The following is a 27,023-nucleotide window of genomic DNA, read 5'->3' on the forward strand; positions in this document are numbered from 1 at the left end:
ACCTGTGTACAAAGATACTTAAATCCATCCCTAACTGACACGTGTATCGAGAAAAATAATAAAGCAATGTTATTACGATGACGAGTTGATACCCCAAGTGTATCGAGCGTCGTATAATAAAACTTGTCTTATTTAAACACAGGATCAACAGATTATTTTCCGTAATTCAAACGTCGCTATCGAGGAGCATCGTAAAACCTGCCATATGCCGCGTCCTCACGAAGCATCAAGTCGCGCTTTTATCGCGTATCATTGTCTCTATATTATTATACCGTGCTGTACCGCGGCCGTTTAATACGGATTATTACGATAACCGTTCGCTAAATAGATTCTCATCGATTTCGATTGAAATTTTCCATTCGAATCCCTCCTACACAACATTCTCGATAACGCGTTTAATATTCAAACGAATATTAATTATAATTAAAACAAGTAACCTAACAAACGAAAAAAAAATTAATCATTTATTAAAAGGTGACAATTAAAAAGCTAATAAAACGAAAAATCTGAAATTTGAAATAATAAAAAGTACAGTTCGTCATAGTTCCCACTGTTTCCCATCTAGCAATAAAGAACGAACCTAAATGCAAACAATGATCTCCGTACTCTTTGTTCATAACAAACTCCAGAAGACTCCATAGAAAGGGGTTGAACCGATCGAAGGGAAAAGAACAGCTTCCTCTCTCATCCCCGATGCATTTAGTCGACGTAAAGTTGGATGAAGGACGACGAATGAAGAAAGAGAGGCTCGAGTAACCGGGGGAACGAGCGGCTAAGAGTGGCATAAATTATTCATCCTGCCGGCGGAAAAGAGCGAAAGGTTTGCCGTGGCGATCATTAGATCGGTGGAACTCGAGCCAGGCCAGTCTGGCAGCCGTGGTAAGTTCATCCGACATTAGTTACGTCATCCGCGAAGCAATGGTTTAGCCGGACGAAGTAACCGAATTCTCGTTGACACGTGCATCGCCATACGTAGAACGGCGAGGAACAAGCCAAATGGACCATCGGGAGCAAATAACTCGATTTGCTCCGGGCTACGCGTACTTGACTGGTCGCGAGGATCGCTGTAGAGACTGGGTGGCTGGGAGGTGGAGGGGAGGGGTTGAAGTAAGAGAGAAAGAGGTAGACAGAGGGATGGGGTTGGAAGAGTGAAATGGGGATGAGAGAGCGTACGACAGCCAGGGTGGAAGGAAGCAAGGAAGCAAGGAAGTTATCGAGGCGGTAGTGTCACCATAGTCGTACAGAGGTGCCCAGTTGTCGAGCAAACTAGCGGAGCCAGTCAGCCAAACAGCTCAGCCAGCCAGCCAGCTAGCCAACCAGCCAGCCAGCCAGTAAGCGAACCAGCGAGTTCTTGTTTTATTCAGTCAGGATCATAAATTACGAATTTAAACACACAATGAAAGACGCTTAACAAGAAGCTAACGCGAGATTGAGAGGCCCCGCCCGAAACACCTCTTCTTTCAGAGGAACGAGCTAGCCCGGCCAATCCGAGTACAGAACCGCCCTCCGACGTTCAGCCGACCCACCGTTCCCACGCCAATCCACAGGCTCGTCTGGTAGACGGGCTAGCAGGATCGACCTATCGGTGCTTGGCGTCGCGCGTACCCGAACCCCAAACCCGAACTCGAGCCGAGCTCGTCAAGCCCGACCGTGCGCGACCATGCCGAGAGAGAGTGAATCGCTCGGATAGCGAACAGACTCGTCGTTCCCCGATGCACCCCAGTCGCATACCACTTGGCCAGGCGAGTCACTCGGCAACCCCCCATTAGTTCTCTCCATCGCGTCTATCCTCGTGCTTCTCGATTCACCTTTAAACGACACTATCCTAAATACGTGACTCTCTACGTCTCTCCGTTCGACGATCGTTCAAGGGTAACCGTGCGCTACTTCGACTTTTCTTCCAGTCCTGCCGGATCGATCGGTCTGGATTAAGCCTTCCAGGTAGCAGGGAGCCGGGACGAACGCGTCGAACCGTCGCGATGGCACCGTCGAATAGTGATCGAGGTTAACAACGCTGTGACACGGTTTTTATCGTCACCGGGTACCAGAGTGAGTGAGAGGATGCCTCTTGTGTGTCAGTGAGTGTATACCCCTAAGGATAACCCGACCGCTGACAGCCGGCTGAATCGCGACCACCTCCGTCAACATTTTTCGCTCATTGCCGAACTATGCGTGGTGCGAGATGGTGTGTTCTTTGACCAACAACAATAACAACAACAACAACGGGAAGACTTGCAACGACACCGGTGATCCCTGCACGGACTTGGAGTCGCGATCCAGCCCCGAAGGACAGCCAGGCGAGAACATGTCGTCGCTGAGCGACGCTCACAGACGGAACAGCCATTTGGAAGGCGACAGAAGTTCCTCGGCTGGTTCTTCGTTGGGTTCCTGTTCGCCACCGCCGGCATCGAGCCACTCGCCACCGCCGCCCAGGCCGCCCTGGTTGCACGATTTCCACGCGGCCGCGGCGCCCCACGTCCTTCAGTTCCTCAACCTGAGCGCCGCCGGTGGTAGCATGCTGGCCAGTCAACCTCTGGCGGCTCTTCATTCCATGGCGGAGAGAAGTCACCATCAGCAGCATCAGCAGCATCAGCAACAACAACAGCAGCAGCAGCAACAGCAGGCACATCATCAGCAACAACAGCAGCCGGGTCTTCAGTTGCCAAGGATCAGCGTACCGTTGTCCACGATCACCCAGGGTCAGTCGTCGCCTACCGGAAGCGGGAAACACAGTCCAGCTACCTCCATCACGTCCGTCGGGAGCAATCCTCACGGGATCGACACGATACTATCGCGACCGGCGGCCACGCATCCTCAGGCACCGGTATCCGCCGCCCACGCCGCGTTGCAACCGACGCCGCATCCTCAGCACATGACCGCGCCACGGTACAGCATGCACGCGGGGTTCACAGCATCTTCCGGTTTGTATTCAGTTTTATTTATTTATTTATAAATCCATGTATCAGGTGTGTAACGGAGTTAAATGAATCTTGCCTGAAAGTTTTGCGTTTCTTTTCACTTATATTTTGCATCTGTTTATCAGTTATTGTTGGTACATATGTGTACGGGAGTGTCACACATTATTGGCTGTGTACGAACAACGGACACGTTTTTTTCAAGTTTTATTTTTGAAATATGGATCCAGAGCGTTTGCAGTTGATAAACTTTATTCGGTTGTCAGAGTATATATTTACTATAGGATTAATCCTTGTTTCTTTTTTTTTATGTTATACACACCACTCTTTTTCTTTATATTCAGGGATCGTTGGTTAACTTTTATTGAAGTTAAAATTTAGAATTTATTAAGGATTTTATTGAAACTGGCGAGGGAATTTGAGGCAAAATAAGAACAGTATTGTATTGGTAAAAATTAAAGTTAACGATGAAAGGAAATTAGAGCAAGTTTTAAGGAATTAATATTTCATATTCGTGATAAAATTTTCTGAAAATGTGATCGAATTTGTCTCCGTAATTTTTGCACTGATTTATAAAATGAAATTAGATTTATAATTCAGAGAATAAAAATGAATTTTTTTCCCAAATCTGACAATTTTTCAAGTAGATAATTCAAATTGAAACGTCTGAATTCGTCGAGAAACAGGTATAATAGCAAACTTCCGTCCAATTATTTCGAAAGGAAATTAATTGTTGGGTAAATACGGGGCTGTTCTATGCACAAGTATAATCTGTAACTGTCGGAGGGCTCTATCTTGAACTTGATCCCAGATTACCTGTGCATTTAAAATGATTAAAGCGGCAATTATTTAGGAAGCCGTTCGTGTCGCTTTACTAATGAAACGAAAGTGAATTCCAAACAATTTCCCTTCGCCATTAATCGGGTATTGATTTTAATTATCGCGCATGAACGGAGATACGATTAACAACCCATCACAAATCACAGAAACCTAAACACGATAGACGTAATAATTAATTTCGAAGAAAAAGAATGAAGAAAATCTTTTAATGAAAGGTTTTGCGGAATGCAATTTATCCGAGTGATGAGAATCTGTTCGGGGGATCGGTTGATTGAAAAGTGGGAACCCCGAGGGATCGAAATCGATTCCGCATCGCAAACTCGCCTAACCGAATTAGATAAACGCGTCGAGTCTCGAAGTTAGCGTATTTTGGGTTAACCACCTGACGACGGTGGCCAACTTGCCCCAAGGATCCTGATCCTTGTTCAAGCACACATTGAAACTGTGAAAAGGATCAGCTGTGTCCTCTTCCATTGTCTCCTTATCGAAGACCATAATTAGACTGATTGCTCTACTAAATTCGTTAGAAATTTTCAGCACATCTAATTTTAATATTTTTACCATCATTCATAACTTAATTTTGATATAATTGGATAATTAATACTTTGAGTGTCATGGAAATGACTACTGATTGACGCGTCATAAATTAATTAATTATTTTAATTAAGACTTTAAATTTGAAACTCAATTATTTCTATTCTTAATAATTAAACGAAGGTTCATTTTAAAATTATTTACCGTTTCTCGAGTATAAAATATACCCACAAATTTGATACAAGGTATGTAACAGCTTCCATTCGAAACGGAAGCACCTTAGAGGATACCAGTTCCGACGCTTACGATCATCCAACGCATAAAATCAAGCCCGTTGAAATTGCTCTTCGTTTAGTCGTTTCAACGAGACATTGTGTGAGAACCGAGGGTGTTCGATCTCATCGAACGGCTTACCCGTTTATTATTAATGATACGGTGGCAGAGAGGAACGACTATAAATTTAGAAGCACGGCCATCAAGAGAGAAGCATAGAAATACTAAACACATTTTATGAACGAGGGAGGCACGTGACCGGGGTTCATGAGTTCATGAATTAGGCTGTTGATGGCACTGGCAAGGTCAGATTTCGAGGGTCCTCCAATTAGATTGTTCAATAATATTGAACGCAACAGGGAACCAATATTTTTTCTTAATACACATTATGGTTCAATAATAATTTATTATTTCCTTGAAAAAAATTAATTTTTCACTTTGGAAGTATTCAATTGAATGTTCTATATTTACATATAGGAAATCAATTACATTTATCTTGATCTTTATCGAACCTATTCTATTATTACCACTATAATAACTTCTCTTATCACTGGTGTTATCACTTTCAATATTTACTCTCATTATTACACCGTCCCCCTCGATACATGTATTATAATACTTAAAATGAATCTAATCTCATTTCCTTAACCCTTGTCGATTGAGACCCAAACTTATAAAACGTGTTCAATCTAATATTAAATGTATAATTTTTAAACAAAAGAGAAAGAATAATTTTCGTATCAAATTAAAACTGGGGCTCTCTCCTTGGTCCGCCGTTCAAGGATTAAGCTCCAGAATGTCACATTTTTATAAATGAATATATATATCGGTTTTGATACCCGATAGAAAATGATTTTTTATGGAAATTATCTTTTAATAATTCATGAGCCATCGGTAACCATCGGATCGTTGTAAAAGAATCATGGTTGAGCAACACTGTAGACACTATAAAATTGTTTTCCTTCCAATAAAAGAAGAAATCTTGGTGGTGGCACCCGTAAAAGCCACCAAGAGGGTTTCTGAAAGAATCCTTTGCGATTTATATCCGACTGCCGTGCCACTTTTGTCCATGGCGGACGTTCAAATATCTTCAGGAATCGTGGCCATAATTCGCAATAATGGAACCGGCTATAGTTTCGAAAAGAGCCGCGTTCCTCTTGCGAACATTGTTTAAGATCTCTCCTCGTTTCTTACTATCTCACTTTCTCATTGTTTTTTGTCTTTACCACCGTTCCTTACTTTTTCTTCTCAATCTAATTTTCCACACGCGAAAGGTGTCGAAATTAACACTAGAACATTAACACCAGAGGGGTCAAAATGACATGTTTTTTAAATTAATAAGTCATCATGCCTCTTATGGTCATTTTCTCCAATGTAGATGTACGAAAATATACTTAGTTTTTTAAAAATGTATTTGAAATAAAAATAATATGAGAAACTTCAAAACTCACAAGTATACCTACATTCCATGGGGGTCAAAATGACTCATCTCGGTATATGGAGGTATACTGCATAAAATTTTACAAAAAAGAAAAAAAAGAAAACTGTTCTACAGAATTAGTTATTTGCATATTTTAGAAAAAGTACAATATTTTAGAAAACAAAATGTACTGAAAATGAATAATGATTATAAGAAATGCCAAACAAGTCATTTTGACCCCCCTTGGTACATCTAGTGTTAATATAACCACGCGAAGGCTATTGAAAATTCCATTAGAAAATATTTTCTATTTTTACCAAATCTGATGAAAATTGAAGCTTCATCGAAACACGAGTGATAATCAACGTGTCAGAGGGTTAATGACAGAAGCTAAGAATCGTCGTTCCAGTAAATTGACAGAAAATTTCTTTCACTCCCCCGTAAGTAAGTTGTCGGAGCACCCTGTTCATGGTGCACGCTGTAGAAACGTGTATCCCGCCCCCGAGGTAAAATGGGCGAGCGATGCATGTCGCGCAATACGGAACGCGCAGGTTCGATACGCATCCGTGTGTTCATTCAACCTCCTCTTGCTTCCAACCCTCGTTGCATCTGCTTTCGTGATAATTCACCGTCGCTTCTCCGTACTCGAAAGGAGTTTAACAACCCTTTACCAAATACCAAGAACGCGAAACAACTAAATAATCGTTAAAAATTTAAGATATCGATATTACGGATTAGCTAGAAAATTTGAATAATTCAAATAACTTATCGAAGGGGTTAATTATTGCAATTATAAGGAAATATAAATTCCATATACCAAAAACGCGAAACAACTAAATGATCGTTAAAAATTTAAGATACCGATATTACCGATTTGCTAGAAAATTTGAATAATTCAAATAACTTATCGAAGGGGTTAATTATTGCAATTATAAGGAAATATAAATTCGAAGAGAACTAGATATCCAACGATATTTCTCAAAATCACCCTCAAAGCCTCGATCCATCCTCCTCTGTCAGCAGGAAAACGCTCGATCTCTTGAAATCGAGATTCTCACACCCCCACCCAACCACCCATCGCTTACATATAGGGCGAGAACCGTAAAAATCTCTGTTGGAGGTTCAATTAAAGTCGGAGGATCGTGGAGCGATCGTCAGCTTCTTTGCCACTGAAGGATGATACCGAATATTTTTGTTGATGAGTATGCAGCCTTTAGTCGTTTATGATCCAATAAATTTTATTTGATTTCAACGTAACCGGACAAAAGGAATAACGATCGAGCGATCGTTTCTGCCTCGAGCACACCGCTCGATGGAACACTAAAACGGGAAATAACGTTTTATACGTGCCGGATACGGGGGTTGCTTTGAGAAAGGATCGTTTCTACTTAAATTACGACTAAATGTACGCGACGATATTCTTGGTAGAAGATTTTATAAACCTTTGAGAATGATGAACCAATATTAGAAGCGAATAAGAACTAATTGCAGACGCTCAGATTTCTTGTACGTTTTGAAATAAAAAATATCATTTAATTTAAATTTGGGGATCAGTTAGAATTGAATAGGATTAATGTTGACAATAGGGCAGGATGGTTGGTTACTTTTTGCCGGACAGGAAATTCCTGTTTTGATTGGACTGTAGGTGGCCACAAACGTCCAGTTGTGGTTTATCCTGCTAGCTATTCCCTATTCTCTTGATAGATAAGATAATGTATACAGTTGTTGACACTTATACAATGATTAACTCTTTTCCTGAAAAGACAGAATATTTTTTTTCGCCTGTTTCTTGAATAAGGAAGAGCCTTTCCTGGGAGAAAAATCGCGGGACCCTTTATCGGTGGTGTATGAAGGAGTTCTAAGTAGTATTATATTACCGAAAGGGAGTTGAAAAATTTGTGTAGGATAGAAGAGAGAAAAAAAATCTTTTCCTAAAAAGGTAAAACATAATGCGTTTTTTAACTTTCGGACGGCGGACCATGGAGAGAGCCCCAATTTTATTTCCTAAATTTAGATTTTACACTATTTCCATAGAAATTATTTTTCTACATGTAAAATATATTTATCTTTTATAGCCCAAATAGAATTGTAATTTATTACGCGTAATTCTACTTTTATAGCAGTCAATAACTATCTACGTTACCCTATAACGAACTATAAATGGTGATACAAATTGCGACACTTTCCTCATTATATTCTCCTACGTGCAGTTTAAAATTTTCACGAGGCATCGAGTGTCTCGTTAAATTCTCATTAAATTGAAGATTTACAAATAAATCAAGAAAACGAAGAGGAAAGAATAACTCTATCCGTGTATCTGTGCATACCATGTTCTCTTCACGGTGTGTTTGCTTTTGAATGCAGGTATCGGACAATTCCAACAAAGAACGGAACCACGGCATCCTGCTGTCTATTGGCCGGGTCTTCAGGGATTAGTCAGCGATCCTCTGGCATGGCGAGCAAGACTACACACGCGTAAGTTTCCTCTCGCAAACTTGTTCTAGATTTGTAAAGCGTACTCGAACTTCGCAGTTTCTCCTCCCAGAGACGAATAATTAAGCGAAATTCTCCTAATTCCGAACGAAGAAACCGATGTTCCTCTTCATAGAGAAATAGTTACGGAAATAGAAAGTTAAGGAAACAAAGAAAAAATGAAACGAGAGCGTTGAAACGAAAAAGATTGGATCGAAAACATTGATCCATAGCAATGAGGGGGCCTCGAGATATTTTTCTACCTTCGGGATATTTCGTTACCGACGATATTACACAGATTTGACAGCTGCTAGTGTTTGCTTTTGCTACGAGGAAATCGGTTGACCGAAGCGAAAAAACACGTGTCGCTAAACGCCGCTTCCGAGATCTGAGAAAACACCTTTTTCCTCTGTATTTCGAAACAAATTTTTTCCCAACTTCCTTTCGCTTATACAAATAAAATACAATCGAACGGAAAATTGTACACCCCCTGTACAATAGGGGAAGAATCTCCAACTAAACACCTCCTCAAAACCCAACGCCTTAAAAAGGTATCCGCCGATGGTCCATCATGGAAACGTCTTCAAAATCAAATTCCGGAAACTCGCCGCCAGCCACGGTCCGCTCTAGAAACTCCCACATCCCGTACGAAACTCGGCGCACGACTACCCAGGGCGATTTGTAAAAGCGATTAAGGGCGCCGCGAAAGAAGAACGAAAAGAAAGAAAAAAAAAAAAATCACAAGCAAAGTGAAAGAACACGTGACGTCGAAGAAGAGAGCAGAACCATCCCCTTTTCCGAGAGCATACATCAGCCCTGTTGTGGCACATGTGCCAACCCAGCACGCACACCACCGTCCGAACGTAACACGCTGTAGAGAAGGACGGAGCGTGTAGATACGAGAAAGGGAAAAGAAGGGCGAGGAAGATGGGATGTAAGTACGCGTGGAAGGGCGTGGACGAGCAAGCGTGTGTTGTTTCAGCGTCGTCGGGTACGAATGTCACTGCGGGACGAATAAGAGGGTAGCATAGCGGTAGTCCGCTGCGGCGGCGTCGGATCCGGAATATCATATTCAATATCAACCCTCGAGAAAGCATCTCCTACCCCCCTCGCGATGCCGCAGCCGGCCCCTGGCTTTCCACACTCACGCGAATAACTCTGGCAATATTTTAACTGTGGCATCGTACGAACGACGGGTTTACCGTGTAGACCCGGTATTCCTGGCTTGCTCCGGCGCCTCTTCCATCGCCATCCCTCGTAACCTGACTTACGACCCCGAAATACACCGCTACAACTCCTCGATCTATGCTTTATATTCCGACCTGTAACGCCGATAGGCTTCTGCGCGAACCTCGGGAGAGGCGTCCTCCAACGATCGCCATGGGACCAGACTTTCCACGGGACGAAGGAAACAGGTGGACAGAGAGGTTGGTGTTTCGTAATAATTTCGGATTGTTTAACTGAGAAGAGGAAAGGAATTGTAACTTTTCTAGTTGGATACGAAATCGTTGATGGAAATGGTTTTTCCTCTTAGCTGGATATTTATGGGCAGCTTTGGACTACGAGTTTCCTCTCGCTTCGAGAGCCGGTTACCAGCGATGAAATAGTGTTTCCGGGTTATTAAGGACTGCTGGATTGAGATTGGAGCGACAGCGTGGGCGTAAATATCGGAGGATTTAAGTTGAGAATTAAAGAAGTTGAAGATAAAGATGTGGAATGGAATTGAGGACAATTGAGAAAGAGAACTCTATACGGAAATAAAGAAAATATAGTGATCGAATTAGTAGAACCGACGATTTTACATAACAGCAATTAATTTTTAAATGAAAACCTAGTTAAATGGAGTTTCTGTTATTTTTTTCATGATGCATTGATGCTTGCAAAGTTATGATAGATAGTTGAAGAAAGTGAAGAAATTCTCCGGGCCTCACCCCCATCGAAAATTTGTGGAAATATTTATTATTATGGGCTAGAAATAAAGCAATCAAAATCCCGAAAAGATGTAAATATAATCTTGTTTATTTTTATAAGTGTTTTTTTTGTATATTATCAAGTTATTCAATGTAAAAACCTTAAAATTGTGATTATATTTCTACAAAAACACGAAAAACCCATATTTCATACCGAGGCTCTAATAATTTGATCACCCACTGTAGTCTACAGGGTTGAGTAGAATTCCGTAAAAAAAGAATCGGATTGAAATGATTAAAATTTGGTCAGGTAATTAAGAAAAGGACGAGCCGAGTGGACGAGCGGTAGCACGCGGTCAGACCCGTTTACCCGTGGCACATAGGGAAGGGATGCAAAACGAACGAAAAGGGACGAGAAGGGAAGGGAAGAGGCGTAGGGTCGTCACAACAGTATGGGTTGTGGGACTTTAATTTAATAAAGCAATTTGTAACGGAATACGGAACGAGGCAATAATGGCCAGTTGGCGGGGAGGGTTCTAATGAGCTGCTTACCGCACTCCACCCTCTGCTTCGATGGAGGTACACGTTTCACGCGATATCCCCTATTCATCTACTTAGAAACTGCGTAAACTCGTACAACTTCCTCTACGGTAATTCGATAAGTCCCTACATTTTTTTCTTTTTCTTGCCATCGTTTAACCCTCCCATCAGTCTTGGAATTTCACTTCTGTCAATTTTCCCTGAAATTCACCAAATTTTCCAGCTTTCTCCCTTAATAAATTTCTCAGTTTTCTCCTTTGATAAATTTCTAATATTATTAATAACACTTCGCTAATAAACCCTTTAATTATTAAAGTACCATTGTTTCGTCTAATTTCATCCCCCTTTTGTTCGATATACTGAACGAGTCGAGATAGATTAATAGATAATTTACCAAATTTTCCAGCTTTCTCCTTTGATAAATTTCTAATATTATTAATAACACCTCGCTAATAAACCCTTTAATTATCAAAGTACCATTGTTTCGTCTAATTTCATCCCTCTGTTGTTCGATATAACGAACGACGAGCGAGATAGATTAGTAGATAATTTTCCCACAATTTTCTGGACGATTGGTTAAGTTTACGAGCAGAACGGACGAGGGAGATCATGCTAATCGCGCCGGTTTTTCGCGTCACATCGCTCGTGAACATCTTCGCGTCGCGATAATGCCACCCGAAATTTCACCCCTCTCGTCACGTGCCATCCTATTCGACGATAGTATCTATCCTGGGGATCGAACACGGGAATCAACGGCACCAATGGCAAGGATAACAAGGATAACAAAGTCCTCCCTATTTGCGGAACACTAAACTCACGTGGCTGGCACGTGCCGGCAGCCGTCCCGACGCCATCATTGTGGTCTATCGCACAAGTGTTTAACCCTTGAACGACGCTATCCTGTCAAATTAAACGGCGATCTCCTTCTGTCTTTTTCTGCCTACCAAATTTTCCCATTTTCATAAAATTCGAATTAAAATTCTCAAAAATCGAACATTAAGCTAATATTTTTACAATATTTCTTGAATAATGGTTCAATAAACATTTGCAACATCGATTTTTAACACCCACGAAACGAGGAGAGTTAAAGGAAACACCTCGAAAGGTTTCGATCGACCGATCATCGTGAAATAATTTGATGGTTTTTAATAGATATGTTGTACACAACATTTTCGGCGTGTAACGAGATGTAAATTTATGACGTAATTATCGATAGGGTATGTAAATCGTCGGGAACAAAATACGCCGGCCGATGGCAAGAAGAATGACGCAAAATTGATGAAGATTAATTACTTGGTAAAAGGGATGCGTGGCGTGCTTACGATTTATTGAATAAGTTTAATTCGACTCTGTTAACGAGGAGCACTCTCCAATTACAAAATTATCCTCCTGCAAATTTCTTTTTTTTTAATTTATCATTGTAATCTAGTTTACAATTGGTATACTAAATATCCTCTGATAGTTTCAATAATCAACTCACACAGATACAGTTTTATTCGACCAATTTAGCCTTTAACGATTAAACGAGTGTTATTAAGGTGACGAGAGTATCTCTGAAAGATATTGATGTTACAGTGTCGCAACAGCTGGGTTGTCAGCAGACGATGACAGGCTCAGGCGGTGCTGGGGAACACGAGGGTGGTAAGAAGAAACACACAAGGCCAACGTTCAGTGGCCAGCAAATCTTCGCCCTTGAGAAAACGTTCGAGCAAACGAAATACCTTGCGGGCCCTGAACGTGCTAAATTGGCGTACGCCCTCGGCATGTCCGAGTCCCAAGTCAAGGTAAGAGCAAAAAGAAATCTTCTCGTCCACAGGGGCAGATCTTTCGACGATTAAGCCCTTCGATTTCGAAACGAGGACGGAGATAGAAAGAAAAATGAAAATAATTATTTCGTTCGAACGTTCCGTTGGAAGATCGAAATCGATGTAACGAACGTTATATCCACGGTCATTAAAAAGGATGATTTTTCAAGCTTGTAATCCCCGCTTAAACAATTAAGCCGACAAGGAAATATTAAAACGATGGCGAGCGTTAAAAACAGGCAGCTACCCGTTGATTTTACTTTTTATCGCAGCTTCCGTTCGTTCCATCATTCACGGATTAATATCGGAGCCCCGGCGAACGCTTAACTGTTATGAATTTTTATTAACCCATCTACATCTGTTACTCATAATTAGCCGGCTCTCCACTTAAATCATCGTGACGTTTTTATTGAAGATTACCGTAAACTTTATTAAAAACCGTGCCTGCTACGCCACATCCTAGTAATATCGTCATCTAATTTTGAGAATGACTTTTTTTCTCTCTCTTATTTATACCATTACAGTTACAATTATTCTATCTCCTCTTCTTGCGTTAATCCCGATTTATCCCGATTGATCTTTCATCGATTGCCAAGAATAAAGCATTCGAAATCCTCCTCGCCAAGGGTTAATACCACCGGAAAAAGGAATAAAATAAAAAAGCATACAACCCATCGAGATTCAGTAGCTTTCATTACGGATGGGCCAGTTTCCCGCGTGCTCCGTAACAGGAGGGTAGGTAAGCGTGATTTTAAAACGCATTTGTTCAACAGCGGCTTACTCCATCAACGCCGAGAGCAAGCTTCTAACGAGGCAGCTTGTAAAAAGTTCGAAGGATAAAAGAAGGTGACAAAACAGCCCGGAGACGTGTCAAGCTTTGCGGCACCTGCGTCATCCTCGGGCGGCCGCTCTCTCCTCGCCCTGGAGTCCCTCCGTTCCCTCCTCCAACACACCCACCGCGCTCACCCTACCCTCTTCGTCTCCGATAATATTTCCAGTAGAAACCAGAGGAACGGAGAAGGAAGAACAAGCTACCGTCCGGAGGTGACGACAGCCAACGTCACGGTAGCGCTCCTCTCCTCTCCTTTTTTTCCCTCTTCTTTTCATCCACATCTCTGTCTATTTCTCTCCATCTTTCCTCCTCTCTCCCTCTTTTTCTCCCTACCCCTATTACCTATCTCTTCCCATATCCTCTCCCACCCCCCCTGTTCGAACGATCTCTCCCGGAGGCTTCCACCTCCTCCACTTTTACTCCCGCCTCTCGCCGGCTACATCTGTAGAGTACTCTTCTGCTTGCAGCTTCAGCTCAGCGGAGAACACACCGTTCGAAGCCTCCTCTTGGTCCTCGGCTACCGTCCTCCTCCTTCGTTCGCCATCTTCGACCCTCGCAAACCAGCTTGCCATTTCGATGCCTCCAACCCCTCCGTATCTCTCTCTCCCACGACGCGTTCCCGTCGCTTCCCTTTTTCTCCCGTTCCTCCTCTTCCACTCTGTCCGTCCGTCTGTCCCGCGGCATCGATGTAGCGCTGTCATTGGCTCGTTCTACGCCGCCATATTTACATTTTTATTGAAAGCTACAAGTCTGTGTCGGTGAGTGATGGCAAGGGGATGAAGGTAGCGCCCTCTCTCTCTCTCTCTCTCGTTCAGCAGTTCGGCTTTTCAGGGCTGTACAAGGACGGCGAACGAAAGGGAGGAGGGTGGATAAAGGGAGGAGGGTTAGCATTCAATTACCTCGGATTTCCTCGGCAAGAGGCGATTCACCTCTGCGTATATGCCATCTTCGAGGGTGAGATTGGACCCCGGTATCCGACGGTGGCAGCGCGTTTTCCGAAATATTACGACAATATATACCCGTAGCCGGGATACGACTCGCTGATTCAGAGGCATCGATTCCTCCTCGTCGCTCGTTGTTTAGCCGACGACGATGCTGCGGCCAGATTTGCATTTCATCCTTTCATATGGAACGTTCCTCCTGCAGCTGCAGGCTCCGAGGTCTTTTATTCCTGGATTTTATTAGGCCTTCGTATTTGCAATATCTTTGTTTATAATTTCTCCGTTGAGACTCCACGTCTTCGTAAAAATAATTGTTATGAATTATCAACCCTTATTCCTTAGGGTTGCGAACTTTTGATTTTTCTTTGTTTATAATTTCTCTGTTGAGACTCCACGCCTTCGTAAAAATAATTGTTATGAATTATCAACCCTTATTCCTTAGGGTAGCGAACCTCTGATAAAAATGTTTAAAAATATCCTTTGTTAATTTAGAAATTCCTATTGAAAGAGGAATGCAATTTCGTGAATAATTTATTGTTCACCTGTTACTCTTACGAGGGTTGAAAATGCTTAAAGGAAATGAAATCGCTGTATGAATTATTAAAATCGGAAAGTTTGATGAAATTCTATCGATGCTAATCCATATCGTAAGTTTTCTGTTATTCAGCAAAAGATTTTAAAGAATATTTCGCTATCTCAAATGGAGATACTTTTTTTTATATAAAAAGGGGACGAGATTGAACTTTCGTTATTGTGAGAAAAATCAAGGTGTAGTGGTTGCTTTGATACACTACCGGAAAAGCTTCTTCTTCGCGAACTTTGCTCGTTTGCTACCGTGTTATGATCATGTGCCGACTATTACGTTCCTACTTTGTGCTTTCCTCAATGTCAACCGGTAGACATCCAGAAATTTACTACACTCTGTTACTGTGTATTAAAAATCATGAAAATTCTGTTGTATGATGAAGAAAAGAAAATAACAACCCTTATACTTAACAAAAAATTAAAATTAAAAATACTATTGCACCCTGAATTTAATTCCCTTATTGAAGTAAATATTAATTTTCTTCAATTTTTAACTCTTGCTTTTTTAATAGAAAAAAAATAATACAACTCCTATACTTAATAAAAAATTAAAATTAAAAATATTATTGCACCCTGAAATTAATTTCTCACCAAGTGCTATCGATAACAATTGCTAAAGGCTTAATAGAATAGAGATTAATTTTTTATTAATTTTTAACTTCGCTTTTTTAATTTCCACGCAGTAAGTCTAACGTGCGTAACACATTATCATCGTGCGTTGAAATCTCTAGGCTAAAAATGATCTCGCCAACGCGACTGAATTTATTATTGATAAATATTATTTGCTCGATACATATATTCACATAAATATTTTGTTTTCAAGCATTATACGATAAGCTTAATCGGTCTGACGTAACGAGATATCAATCATTAACATTATTTACGAAAGGATTTCCGTCCAATCGATATTATATATTTCAAATGAATGTGAATTTATGAAGTACATTTTGTAATGAAAATTTTCACCGATACATTTGATCTGATTAAATGAAAATTTCATCTTCAGAATTTGTTCAAATAATTATCTTGTAAATTTCTTCTTCTTCGATTGATCTCACATGAAATACAAGATATAAATTGAATTTTATTTAACCCTTGAACAGCTGAGCCTGGGTCAATCGTGACCCAAATTTAATTTAAAGTTAGATGTATAATTTTTAAACAAATTTTCATATATTCGAACAATAATTTTTAAAGGAACGGTGTAAAATTTAGATATCTGATTAAAATAATATGAAATACAAAGTTACATTAAATTCTCTTCATGGTCCGCCACCCAAGGGTTAAAAAGAAAAAGAAAGAATTTATTATTTTTATGTACGCGATTGTTTGGAAAACCATTAAGCTACATGGGCAAATATTTTGTTCATACAATTCGCAAAGGAGCTTAAACGTTAAACTTCTTATGGACCACTTACGGATCGTCCTGTATACAAAATCGATATCCTACGTTCGTGGTTTTACATCCGAGATTTATCATTTTTTCAGTATCGGAAAAGGATTAGTACGGCATATAGGGATTCGCTAGTTCCGTTCAACGAAGATATATGTGTTCTGTCATTCCACATTTCCAGATTTATCACTTTTTCGTTTCCGAAACGCGTATCCCACCGATATGCGTTCCCGTCTTTCTCTTCCTTTTTTTTTCAAATCAAACACACGTAGAACTTTTACACAACAACTGATCCCATAAAATGTCAATATTAATACATCGTTATGACGTAAAGATTAATTAAACACCATCCTTTGTCTCTATTTTTCCAATCTTTTAATTAATACCACGATGTACAATAAAAGTTAATTAATCAACACCATTTAAATATTACTGAAAATAAAAGAAAAGAATTCCTTTCCAATTTTCGCAGAAAAATCAAAACGAAACTAGTATTCTTTTCCTATACAATCAACAAAGAGACACATTTCGTCCGACTCTAATCGAATCCGAAAAATGGCAACGTTCCATTAACCTCATCCTCTCGATCCTCCCTTTATCCATCACCCAAAAAATCCCTCCACCCCGTTTCCATCAGGCTTTCATTTTCAAGAGCACCGTCGCATATCCCGAGAAATATCGCGAATTGGTCTGACGCGACGGCAATCGTCGCAGCAGAGAACTGGACCCTGCTATTAAGACTATTACGCGGATCGTCGTTCAAATTGCCAACGCGATATCCGTCGCATGATTTAGTTATCTCGCTCGACGAAGCATAGCAACGGCGCAAAGTGCAACGACAGGTCCAGGAAGCGGAAGGGATGAGGGAGAGACCGGGAGAGACAGGCGCGTCTGGGGGGTAGTAGCGTAATAGCTGAACTATTCGAATAATTTCCAATACAAATTCTGCATTGTAATACTCGAAATATTTAACTATTCGAACGCTGAAATACTCAAATTTCTCTAACATCCTCGAAACCGTGGCAGCGCGGACCTCAAAGAGCGCCTCTGATCAGCAGAGAGAAGAGCAATACAAATTCTGCATTGTAATACTCGAAATATTTAATTATTAGATCGTATAAAGCGTTGAAATTTTAAAACACTCAAATTTCTCTAACATCCTCGAAACCGTGACAGCGCGGACCTCAAAGAGCGGCTCTGATCAGCCGATAGAAGAGCATCATCCATCCCCCTATTAGAATCTAATACGGCAAAGTGAACGCGTAGAATTTGCGAGTTAAAGACCGTGACACCCCTTGATGTAGGCGTATCAGACCGTGTATCAGAGTGAAGTGAGAGAGAGAGGGTGGTTAGAGGAGAGACCAGGAGCAGTAGCCGAGTAGAGAGATGGGGTAACAAGTTGAAGTGTTCGCGATGGACCGGAACAGGGAGCGAAGGGTGGGGTATGACGAGAGTTCTGTCGACCAATAGTGGTGGGGGGGGAATCGCGAAGCGTCAGGGGTAGGTTCGAACGAGTAAAGGTGGGGAGGGGATAGGGATAAATAGCGCGGTAGGGTAGAATGAAGCAGAGGGAAGGAAAGGGCTTAGATGGTGTTTACGCAACGGTGGTGGTAGTAAAGTGGCGGTGGTGGTTCCCCGTGACGGTAGAACGCGGACGATAGGGGGTGTCGGGGAGGGATTCCGGCGGTAGGCTGCTGCAAGAGGGGTGGAGTTGTTTACGGCGGAGTAATCTGCTCGTCGACGGATACCAATATCGATGACGTCAATTAGTACGAGCGAAAGCCTCCTACCCGGTTTTCCTCCACCATGTATCATCATGGTGGTGTATGTATGTACGGCGCGGCGGCATGGCATGCCGTGATAAATCACGGCAGCAGGCGGCGTTTCCCTTCATTCACCTCCCACAGCTCGTACCCTCGAAATTGGCCCACATGTACTTGACTCCATAATGCCGCACCACCTGTCTCTCTTTCTCTCTTCGTTTCGTTACCTTTATTCTTACGTTCGCGAGACTTTATATCGACGTCTAACACCCAATGGGTACTCGTGCCGTTTCTTGCTTCTCTTGTGTATCGGCCCGAAGGATATTATATCCCGGCCAGCCGCGACCTGTCCTTCCTATTACGTTTCATGCCCGGGTGTAATTGCGCGAAACGACGACGATATTTCTTCCGGTTCGACCGCTTCCGTCTCTGCTCGCGCGTTTGCGGCCAATGAACGCGACCCTGCGGTCAAGTGTCACGTGATCGAATGCTTTTTCAGATACTTCGGAATGGGCTGACTTTTGAACTTTACTCTTCCGATGGTTGACTTTCGGTGGGATACCATTGTTTGATTGTGATGAGCGATGTTCGGAAGAAGAAGAGCTCGGTGGTGTCTGTATTACGTATCGGGAGACCGTCCGAAGAGTCGGCGACGCACGGTACTTGGATTCTGAGCTGTCCGCAAGGGGGTGGCAATCGGGGCACTTGCCCTCCCTTGCATTTATTGTCTCTTTCGTTTCGAACTCCGTCTCTAGAAGTGATATTTTATATCATGCCCCCCCTAAAAAAAATCTTGCAGATGCCCATGGCTGTGCTATTAAAGGTTCTCCGATGAGAAATATTGAGAAAAGTCAATAATTTTTTGGTAAAAAAAGGAAAACGAAGCGTTAGAGAGGAATAGAACAGAGGCTAAAAATCCGACTGATCAAATCGGGCTTCTATGAAGGGGACAAACTAATCCTGCAACACCCTCGAGTGTTTCCTTGATCAAATTTGATGAATGTATCTGTATCACTGTACACACGTATTAATATTCCCCCTTCCCATAATTCATTCAGCCTGCAGAGATCAGTGCGGCGCTTAGGAAACAAAGGAGGACACGCATCGCAGATGTGATCAATAAGATTTGGATGCGTACTACTTCTCGACGAGCAGGGGATTATTTAATTGACTTTCAGCCCTTTTGACAGCGGTAAAAGGCGTTTTGGGTGAATTGAAACACCCCTGTGTCACGCAGTTCCGTTCCATTAACTTTGTTTTAATACCTACACTAGTTGATACATTGAGAAGATTGCTTAACAACTTGGGGAGACGTCGATTGATATTCCTTAACGAAATTACTCGAAACAATTTCTATGAAACATAAGCAAACATCGTCGAAATATTATCACAATCATTCAATTTGGAAAAACAGATAACTATATCTGTTCAATTCTTATATCAGGAACTTAATTCATTGTCTTGCTTTAAGAAATTTTTATAATTATCAGCTTCTAACGCGAGCAATCGCCTTCAAACTATTACAATCACTCAATTATGAAAAATAAAAGAAATCTCATTTTATAAGCTTTTTACCCCTTCCTTAATTGATCATATTTCAAATTATTATTTCAAGCAACAGTTTCAAACATAAGCAAATACCTTCAAACGATCAAAATTACTCAATTTATAAAAATAAAAAAATTCTTATATCATAAGCTTTTCACCCCTTCCTTAATTCATCGTATTTCAAATAATTATTTCAAGCAACAGTTTCAAACATAAGCAAATACCTTCAAACGATCAAAATTACTCAATTTATAAAAATAAAAAAATTCTTATATCATAAGCTTTTCACCCCTTCCTTAATTCATCGTATTTCAAACGATTCTTACAATCAACTGCTTCAAACGCTTTCAAACGATTAAAATCAATAGATCCTCGGTGGGAGCCGATCATAATTCCCTAAATCAATCGGTCCAAAGTAATTTCCCCGTAATATTACAAAGTGCTTGGAGCAGAATGTTTCTTCAAATAATAAGTAATGCGATCCGCGAGAATGGCAGAGGGTAGTTGGCTGTTGGCGATAATGCGCTCCTCTGTATTCCGTTCTCGTACCGCTTCCCCATATCGATATGTTTCCTCACCCTTCCCCGTATACCCTCCGACCAACCATTTGCCCTCACTCGAAGATCAAATGGCTTCACCGATTCGCGTTATCCCCAATATTCTATTTTTATTTCGGAATCAAATTTCGCGACCGGGCCAACCGAATTTTTACGACCACCCTCTCTTTCTATCTAAGAAGAAAAAAAAATAGCGCGCGCACACCCTTTTGGAGTTTCGCTTACTTAAACCTAATAGAATATTTCGTGTCTCCATTTCAACCCTACCTGGAACGAATATCTATAATGATATTCGTTCTTGAAATATCTCTGTCATCTCCGAGATTCACTTACCTTTGAGACATGATAAATTGAAGAAACGTCGCGTTAAAAGAAAGAGAAATGAAAAGACTCACCGTTTGATGACTCGAAGGAATAAAAGTATCCAGGGAGGCGATTTTTGAGCAGTATCCTCTCGACAGGTCCTCCACTTCCTTTTCCGTGTACCCGAATCGCTGGATCGACCTTAAAAATTTATCGACGTGTCAATGAAACGGTACCATTTGAATGATAAGCGGGTTCAATGACGCGGAAAGCGTTCGAGTGAATGTCACACACGACTTTCCACGCATCATTAAGCATCCTGTTCCTCGATCCACGTACACTGAATTTCATTTTTCTTTTTGCTATTCATTTTACACGTCACTCGAATGGCTATAAATTTCAAAAATCAAGCGGTACAGTACTTTTGAGTCGCCCTGTATGTTTCAGAATTCTATATTATATTTTTTACTATGCTAATTAAATTATAGTATTTCACGCTGTTTTGATTTATGTAAAAATATAAGCCAAGTATAATTTAGAGTCGTTTATCTAAAATTGAAAATTGCAGAGTGTTAAACAGCTTATTTCGCAATAAATTTCGCGTTCATTTCGCAAACGTTGCAGACTGACAAGGTATGATCAGCAGCTCAGCCAACCACGGTCAACCGCATCCGATATAAATACTCTCATTTGGTAATATATCTCATTAAGGCCTCATTGATCCACCGTCCTGATAAATTCATCCGCCAGTTCAGAATTATACGGGTACAAATCTCTGCTGGTTGCACCGATAAAAAGCTGCCGCAATTGCAAGTTTATCATGCTGGATCAATTTATAGAAAAGTGAATGAAATGGAGCTGAAACGTTTGAATTCACCCTCAATTTCGTTAATGATCAACAGATACTCTGAAAATTTTTCAACAATTATTACTACGATTAAACGATAAATAAAATATAGTAACGAAGAAAATTTTCAATTCACCCTCTATATAAAATTATTGCACAAAATGGAAGAAGAATGAAATTCGTTCGAGTGGTTGTTAAAACTTCTTTGCCCTGGCACGGTTAATTTAACCTGCAGTCCAATTTCATAATTAGAAGTTAGCAATCTCCATTAAGACCCTAAATCCCGATCGCGTCTCGGTTTTCCTTTCCCCGGGACGACGTTTCGTTTCCATCGACGGAGGGAATAATAAGAGCTGGCGCAGCAAAGCGGAATAACAGGATACGAAAGCAGGGAGAAAGTAAAAGTTGAGTGCGGATCGGAGACAACATGAAAGTTCAGCTAGAATATGTGACAGGGTGGAAAATTCTACGTGGGGCTAACTTTATCGTCCAAGAGACCTATAAATACCGTTGACAAACTTTTTCGTGCAGATAAAATGATTTCATTTATGTATTAATGTTGCTAATTAGAAACAATTCATTCATAAACACTCATCTCCTTCTGAAACTAATTAATTATTATCTAATTCCGAAATCCTCTGTCATCATGTTTTCATTTATTATTCATTTGTAATATGAAAAATAGCAATTTTATTTTGTACCAAATACCAATTCCAAATATTCAATGATATTAAAAATAAAAATCTTGAAGTACTAAAATAAATAAACTACCTTCTAAAAGTTGAAATTTTGATAAAAAAACTACAATAACCACCCTTTAAAAATGGAAATTTTGATAAAAAAAACTACAATAACCACCCTCTAAAAGTTGAAATTCTTATTAAAAACTACAATAACCACCCTCTAAAAATTGAAATTTTGATAAAAAATTACAATAACCACCCTCTAGAAGCTAAAATTTTGATAAAAAACGACAATAACCGCCCTCTAAAGGTTGTTACTTTGATTTTTTAAACAAGTAATCCCGATCCCAGCGGTGACCCACCCTCCTACCCTCCGAGCTCCAAACTCACCCCGAACGCGTGTCCATGCAAATTGTCTGTTGTTCGATTCGTGTATCAAGATCTGAGTCACGCCTGTAATCTTTCGCATAGTAAATTATCCGCCAATATCAACGAGATTAGATACTGGCTGTTACATTATCTGTTACCAGAGGGGGGAGGAGTTGAAGGAACGGAGAAAGCCTAAAACAGGGATGAATCCGGTTAGAGAAAGAACCAGAGGGTCGGATAGAAAGAGAAAACAAAAAAAAAAGAGACACTCGAGCCTGGGCTGTAAGGGCTTTGCGCAGTTATAAATGCGGTTTTGTATCTAGCTTTACAGGACAAAGTAATGGGCTTAGATAATCCTGATTTAATAAATCGAACAGTTGCGAGGGACGAGCCCGGACGGAGCGTTTACAACGCGTGCGTGACTAACGCGTTCAAAAACAAGATGAATGACACGCTGGAAGACCTGCTCCTGCATTTACATTTCACCACTATATTTCTTTCTTTTTTCTCTCCTGCCTGGAAAAATCCCGAAAATACCGATCCAAGTGTGGCCGCATTAACCACTGACAGGGATTTGTCTGAAGGGAGAAGTTTCGTCAGATTTTTAGGGGTAGCTGTTAACAGTATGGACCTTCTGTCAATTTTTAACGATTTCATGACAGAAAAGTGATATAAAATAATACTTGCAGCATATCGATTGAAAGCTTGAAATTCAACGAAGATGACTACATAAATTTTTCATTAATATTTTTAAAAATATCTATTTTATTTCTGACTGATTTAGGTCCGCCCTGGGCATAGGCAGACTAGGGCCCCCTAAAGTCCAGGGCCCCCTAAAATTCAGGGCCCCCATAAAAACGATTTTGCATCTCAGAATGCAAGAAGAATAATATTAATCTAAGTTAGTTATACAAGCTTTAATGTTAATTTTATAAATTTTATTTGAGCTACTTTTTTTATGTCATATATGTGGAGGGGCTCTTTTTTCGGAGCTTCCCTCGGACCCCCGAAATCTCAGGGCCGACCCTGGACTGATTACATTTTTTGGAAATATTTGAACAATTTCACCAGGGTAATGTTAAACGTTCAATTTGAGGGTACACTGCAGAGAGATTTTAATGGCTTATTATCGGTTACTTGCGTCACGTTTTGGCCCCATTACGGTCTATTAAATTAGAGGTAATTCCTGGTTAAACAGTGTACCGCCATAATGTTATCCGAAAATCAATTCTTACGATGTAGTGGGATCATTTTGTCGGGCTTGATTAAAGATGAATCGTTGTCAAAACAGGAACTAAAATACCAATTTTGTGTCACAGGATAATTTATAGAAGTTGGATATTAAGGAGGGTGTTTTTAATAAATTTAATTATGTAATTAAGAGGAACAGACGCAGATGAATTTTATGTCCAGGGGGAGGTCAATAACCTCCCAGGAAACCTTGACCTTTGTCCATGAAAATTGTTCAGACGAACTCGCACTAGATGGCAGGATCGTCAGTTCCTTAAAAAGCAGAAATTTCCGAGGAATATTTGAATAAAAGTTTCCTTTTTAAATTGAATCTCCCCGAAACTATCCTTGGAGAATACACTCCGCGCAATTTAACTTAGAAAAAAAGTACCAAGGGGATTCTTTATTAAATAAATACCAAGCTAAGTTCGACCTCCTCTTTCGGATGAAACAGCAATAAAATCGTCGATGGAATATTTTCTGTTGGGAGAAAACGAAAAATCAAGACTCGATAAAGCAAACTTAATAATACCCCTACAGTATTTCCGATCACGATATGTTGATCGGCTCATCGATCGAGCGTTTTACCACCGTAGATAAAATGAAGGGGGCACAATAAGAGAGATAAGCGAAAGCTGGAATGGCGAAGGATAAATTTTTATCGCACCCCCTGCCAGCCACTCGTACGATTGAAAATCGTGTATTTCATTTCTCCTCCGGAAAACTCGATTTTCATTCCATGCTAGACGAATCTATTCTATCAATACTATTTCGAACGCTCAGCCTCTGTTTAAGCAACATTAAATAATTTCACAAGCTAGCCTTTGAATTAGGCTTGAAATTAATAATGAACCTCGAGTGCTTACAGTGAAATTGGGCATTTTTTCTGAGACGTATCAAAGCTCTAATTACTAAGAATAGCGATAATTAATTTTCAAGTTTCAAATTTCACGCTTTCTATTTGCCATTTCACATTATTTGTACCGTAGTAATAATCCTTTTCTATTGTTTTCTTTTAATTATTCAGGCGCGTGTAAATTGCGGAGTCGGTCCACCGATGACCCCCATGGTGTTCAACGTGCTAAATAATTTATCTTGTACCTTGGAACGTACATAAACTAACGAATGTCTCGTTGAACTAAAATCGAAACGAAGACGCGAACAAGTAGCCGCAGGGGAGAAAAGTCGAGCACACCTGAAGGAAAAAAGGAAACAAGGGTGACTTGAGGTGGCCCTGTACATCTATAAAGCTCGAAATACGCAGCAGGAGTCTGTGTCCCCACAACAATGTATTTAATTAACGTAACGGGCGTCGGGGGAGCGAGCGGGACTCTGAGCGTACCGATTGCACCCACAAACCACCCTTCTCTCTATCCATGCCAGCTCCGCGTGACCCCACTAAACTCCACCCCTGGCCACCCCTCTTTTCTCGCCAATCCGCAGGCTTGTTCAATGGCCGCCAAGTCGAGAGCTTAAATTAAAGATATAAGCGTGAGCGCGGGCGCGAGAAGCGGTAAACGAATTAAAAAGTAAACGACCAGCCGTAAAAGTTAATAGCTGTTCCGATGAAAATTAAAACACTCGAGGAATTAAGATAACGGAGAGAAAGGAAGCCAGACAATCTGGGTGAGATTGACTGTTCCTACTCTTCGACCTGGCCGACACGTAAAACGTCAATTTCCTCTTTAAACGGAAGCCTTATTTCTCTTCGTTCTTTCTAGTTTCGTTATATTCATCCTCTAGCCTTTAGCGAATTTCCTGTTGCTTTTTTAACACTCTGCCTATATAATAATTTTCTAATTTAACCCTTGGACGGTGAAAGGCTTATACAATGGCAAATTAAATATAATTTTTTCCTTTAAATTTTACACTCTTCAATTATCTCCATCAAGCAAGGGTTAATATTAAAAATAGTAAACTTTGAAAAGAATTAGCGGGTCCAAAAATATTCAGAGTTGAATTATTCTATGTAGGGTAGTATCTTATAGAGTGTGCAATTTCTTCTTGGACCACTGTGTATTATTAACCCTTTGCGGTCGAATGTCGCCATACAGCGGCATCACATTTCTATTCACTAGGTCGATTGTGGCCGCAAGGACGGCAAAAAATAATACCGTCACTGGGTATATTTTCCTATTTGCCAATATTAACGCTTTAGGTACATAATATCGCATTATACAAAAAACTATATTCGACCCAGTGAGAAGTACAGTTGAAAAAGTCCTCGACCTCAAAGGGTTAAAGTCCTTCCAATTGCAGGATATTTAATTATTATGAAAGCACCTACCGATGGACTCCAACCGGATAAAGCATTCTGCGTGGAGAAACAGTTCCAATGAAGCGATCGCTCTGTTTGCAGGTCTGGTTCCAGAACAGGAGGACAAAATGGCGGAAAAAGCACGCGGCCGAAATGGCGACGGCGAAAAGGCGGCAAGAAGAGGTCGAGGGCGTCGTTGCGGAGGGTGAGGATGGTTGCAGCGATACGGAAACCGATGGAAACAGCGAGACTGCAGCGAAGAGACTCAGAAGAGAGCTGGAACAACAATACAGGCATTAAATAATTGAAATAAAAAAGACATTCATGGAGTAGATTCCTCTTTTAAACCGAGGACAAGATGGATTCTAGCGACCAGAATATAGATTAATAAATTTGGAAATTTAGTCTTTCTAATTTGTTACATGAATTTTGTGATGTTTCAGTGGAAATGTGATCAGCCCTTGGACGGCGATCATTTACATTTAATTTCCATTTTATAAATTCTAAAGTTGAAAGATTTGAGTTAGGTTTACTCGAAGCATCGTTTTCTAGGTCTGAGTCGTGACTGACCCCTAACATTCAAAGGGTTAAGGGGACTCTGTATTTTGAATATTTGTTGCTATCGATTTTCTGTCGTTTATAGAAATCTATCGTCATTTGTATATATTTGTACTAAGATACTCGTATACGCATCACGAGCAAAACGATCGTGCCATCTGTCTCGACGTACGTTAACAAAGTCACACGAGAAATTATTGTTAAGTAAAGAAAGCGACGAACAAATTATTTACGGGTGAAATTATTTGCAGGATTCTTTATGAATCTTTATAAAGGAGCAAAAATTCTGTGTAAATTACAAGCATTTTTTGTTTAGAATGATTTTAAGGCAAGAAATGAATTCGGCGATTAGCAAAATTAATTTTTTATTAAGTTAATCAAATTGGTGCCAATTTGTAACGAGAAATATTAACAAGTCTAGTCAAACGTACGTAAAAAGAAATTCAAG

The 27,023-nt window shown here is 40.5% G+C and overlaps 1 protein-coding gene across 1 annotated transcript; it reads left to right on the top strand.

Moving 5' to 3' along the window:
* Window positions 1-2,182: 2,182 nt before the first annotated feature.
* LOC114875156 (homeobox protein Nkx-6.2-like) lies at window positions 2,183-26,791 on the top strand. The gene is made up of 4 exons (XM_029185132.2): window positions 2,183-2,921; window positions 8,347-8,457; window positions 12,480-12,688; window positions 26,120-26,791. Exons 1-4 carry the CDS (start codon window positions 2,183-2,185, stop codon window positions 26,315-26,317), a joined length of 1,257 nt encoding a protein of 418 aa, XP_029040965.1. The 3' UTR covers window positions 26,318-26,791.
* The last annotated feature ends 232 nt before the right edge of the window (window positions 26,792-27,023 follow it).

The sequence above is a fragment of the Osmia bicornis genome, chromosome 8 (genome assembly GCF_907164935.1).
Source record: "Osmia bicornis bicornis chromosome 8, iOsmBic2.1, whole genome shotgun sequence".
Lineage (NCBI taxonomy): Eukaryota > Metazoa > Arthropoda > Insecta > Hymenoptera > Megachilidae > Osmia > Osmia bicornis.

What these genes read in the sequence shown, in the direction of transcription:
- LOC114875156 (XM_029185132.2), top strand. Translation starts at nt 2,183, where the DNA reads ATGGTGTGTTCTTTGACCAACAACAATAACAACAACAACAACGGGAAG. An exon ending in GGGGTTCACAGCATCTTCCG is followed by an intron (nt 2,922 to 8,346) that starts GTTTGTATTCAG and finishes TTTTGAATGCAG; the next exon opens with GTATCGGACAATTCCAACAA. An exon ending in TGTCCGAGTCCCAAGTCAAG is followed by an intron (nt 12,689 to 26,119) that starts GTAAGAGCAAAA and finishes CTCTGTTTGCAG; the next exon opens with GTCTGGTTCCAGAACAGGAG.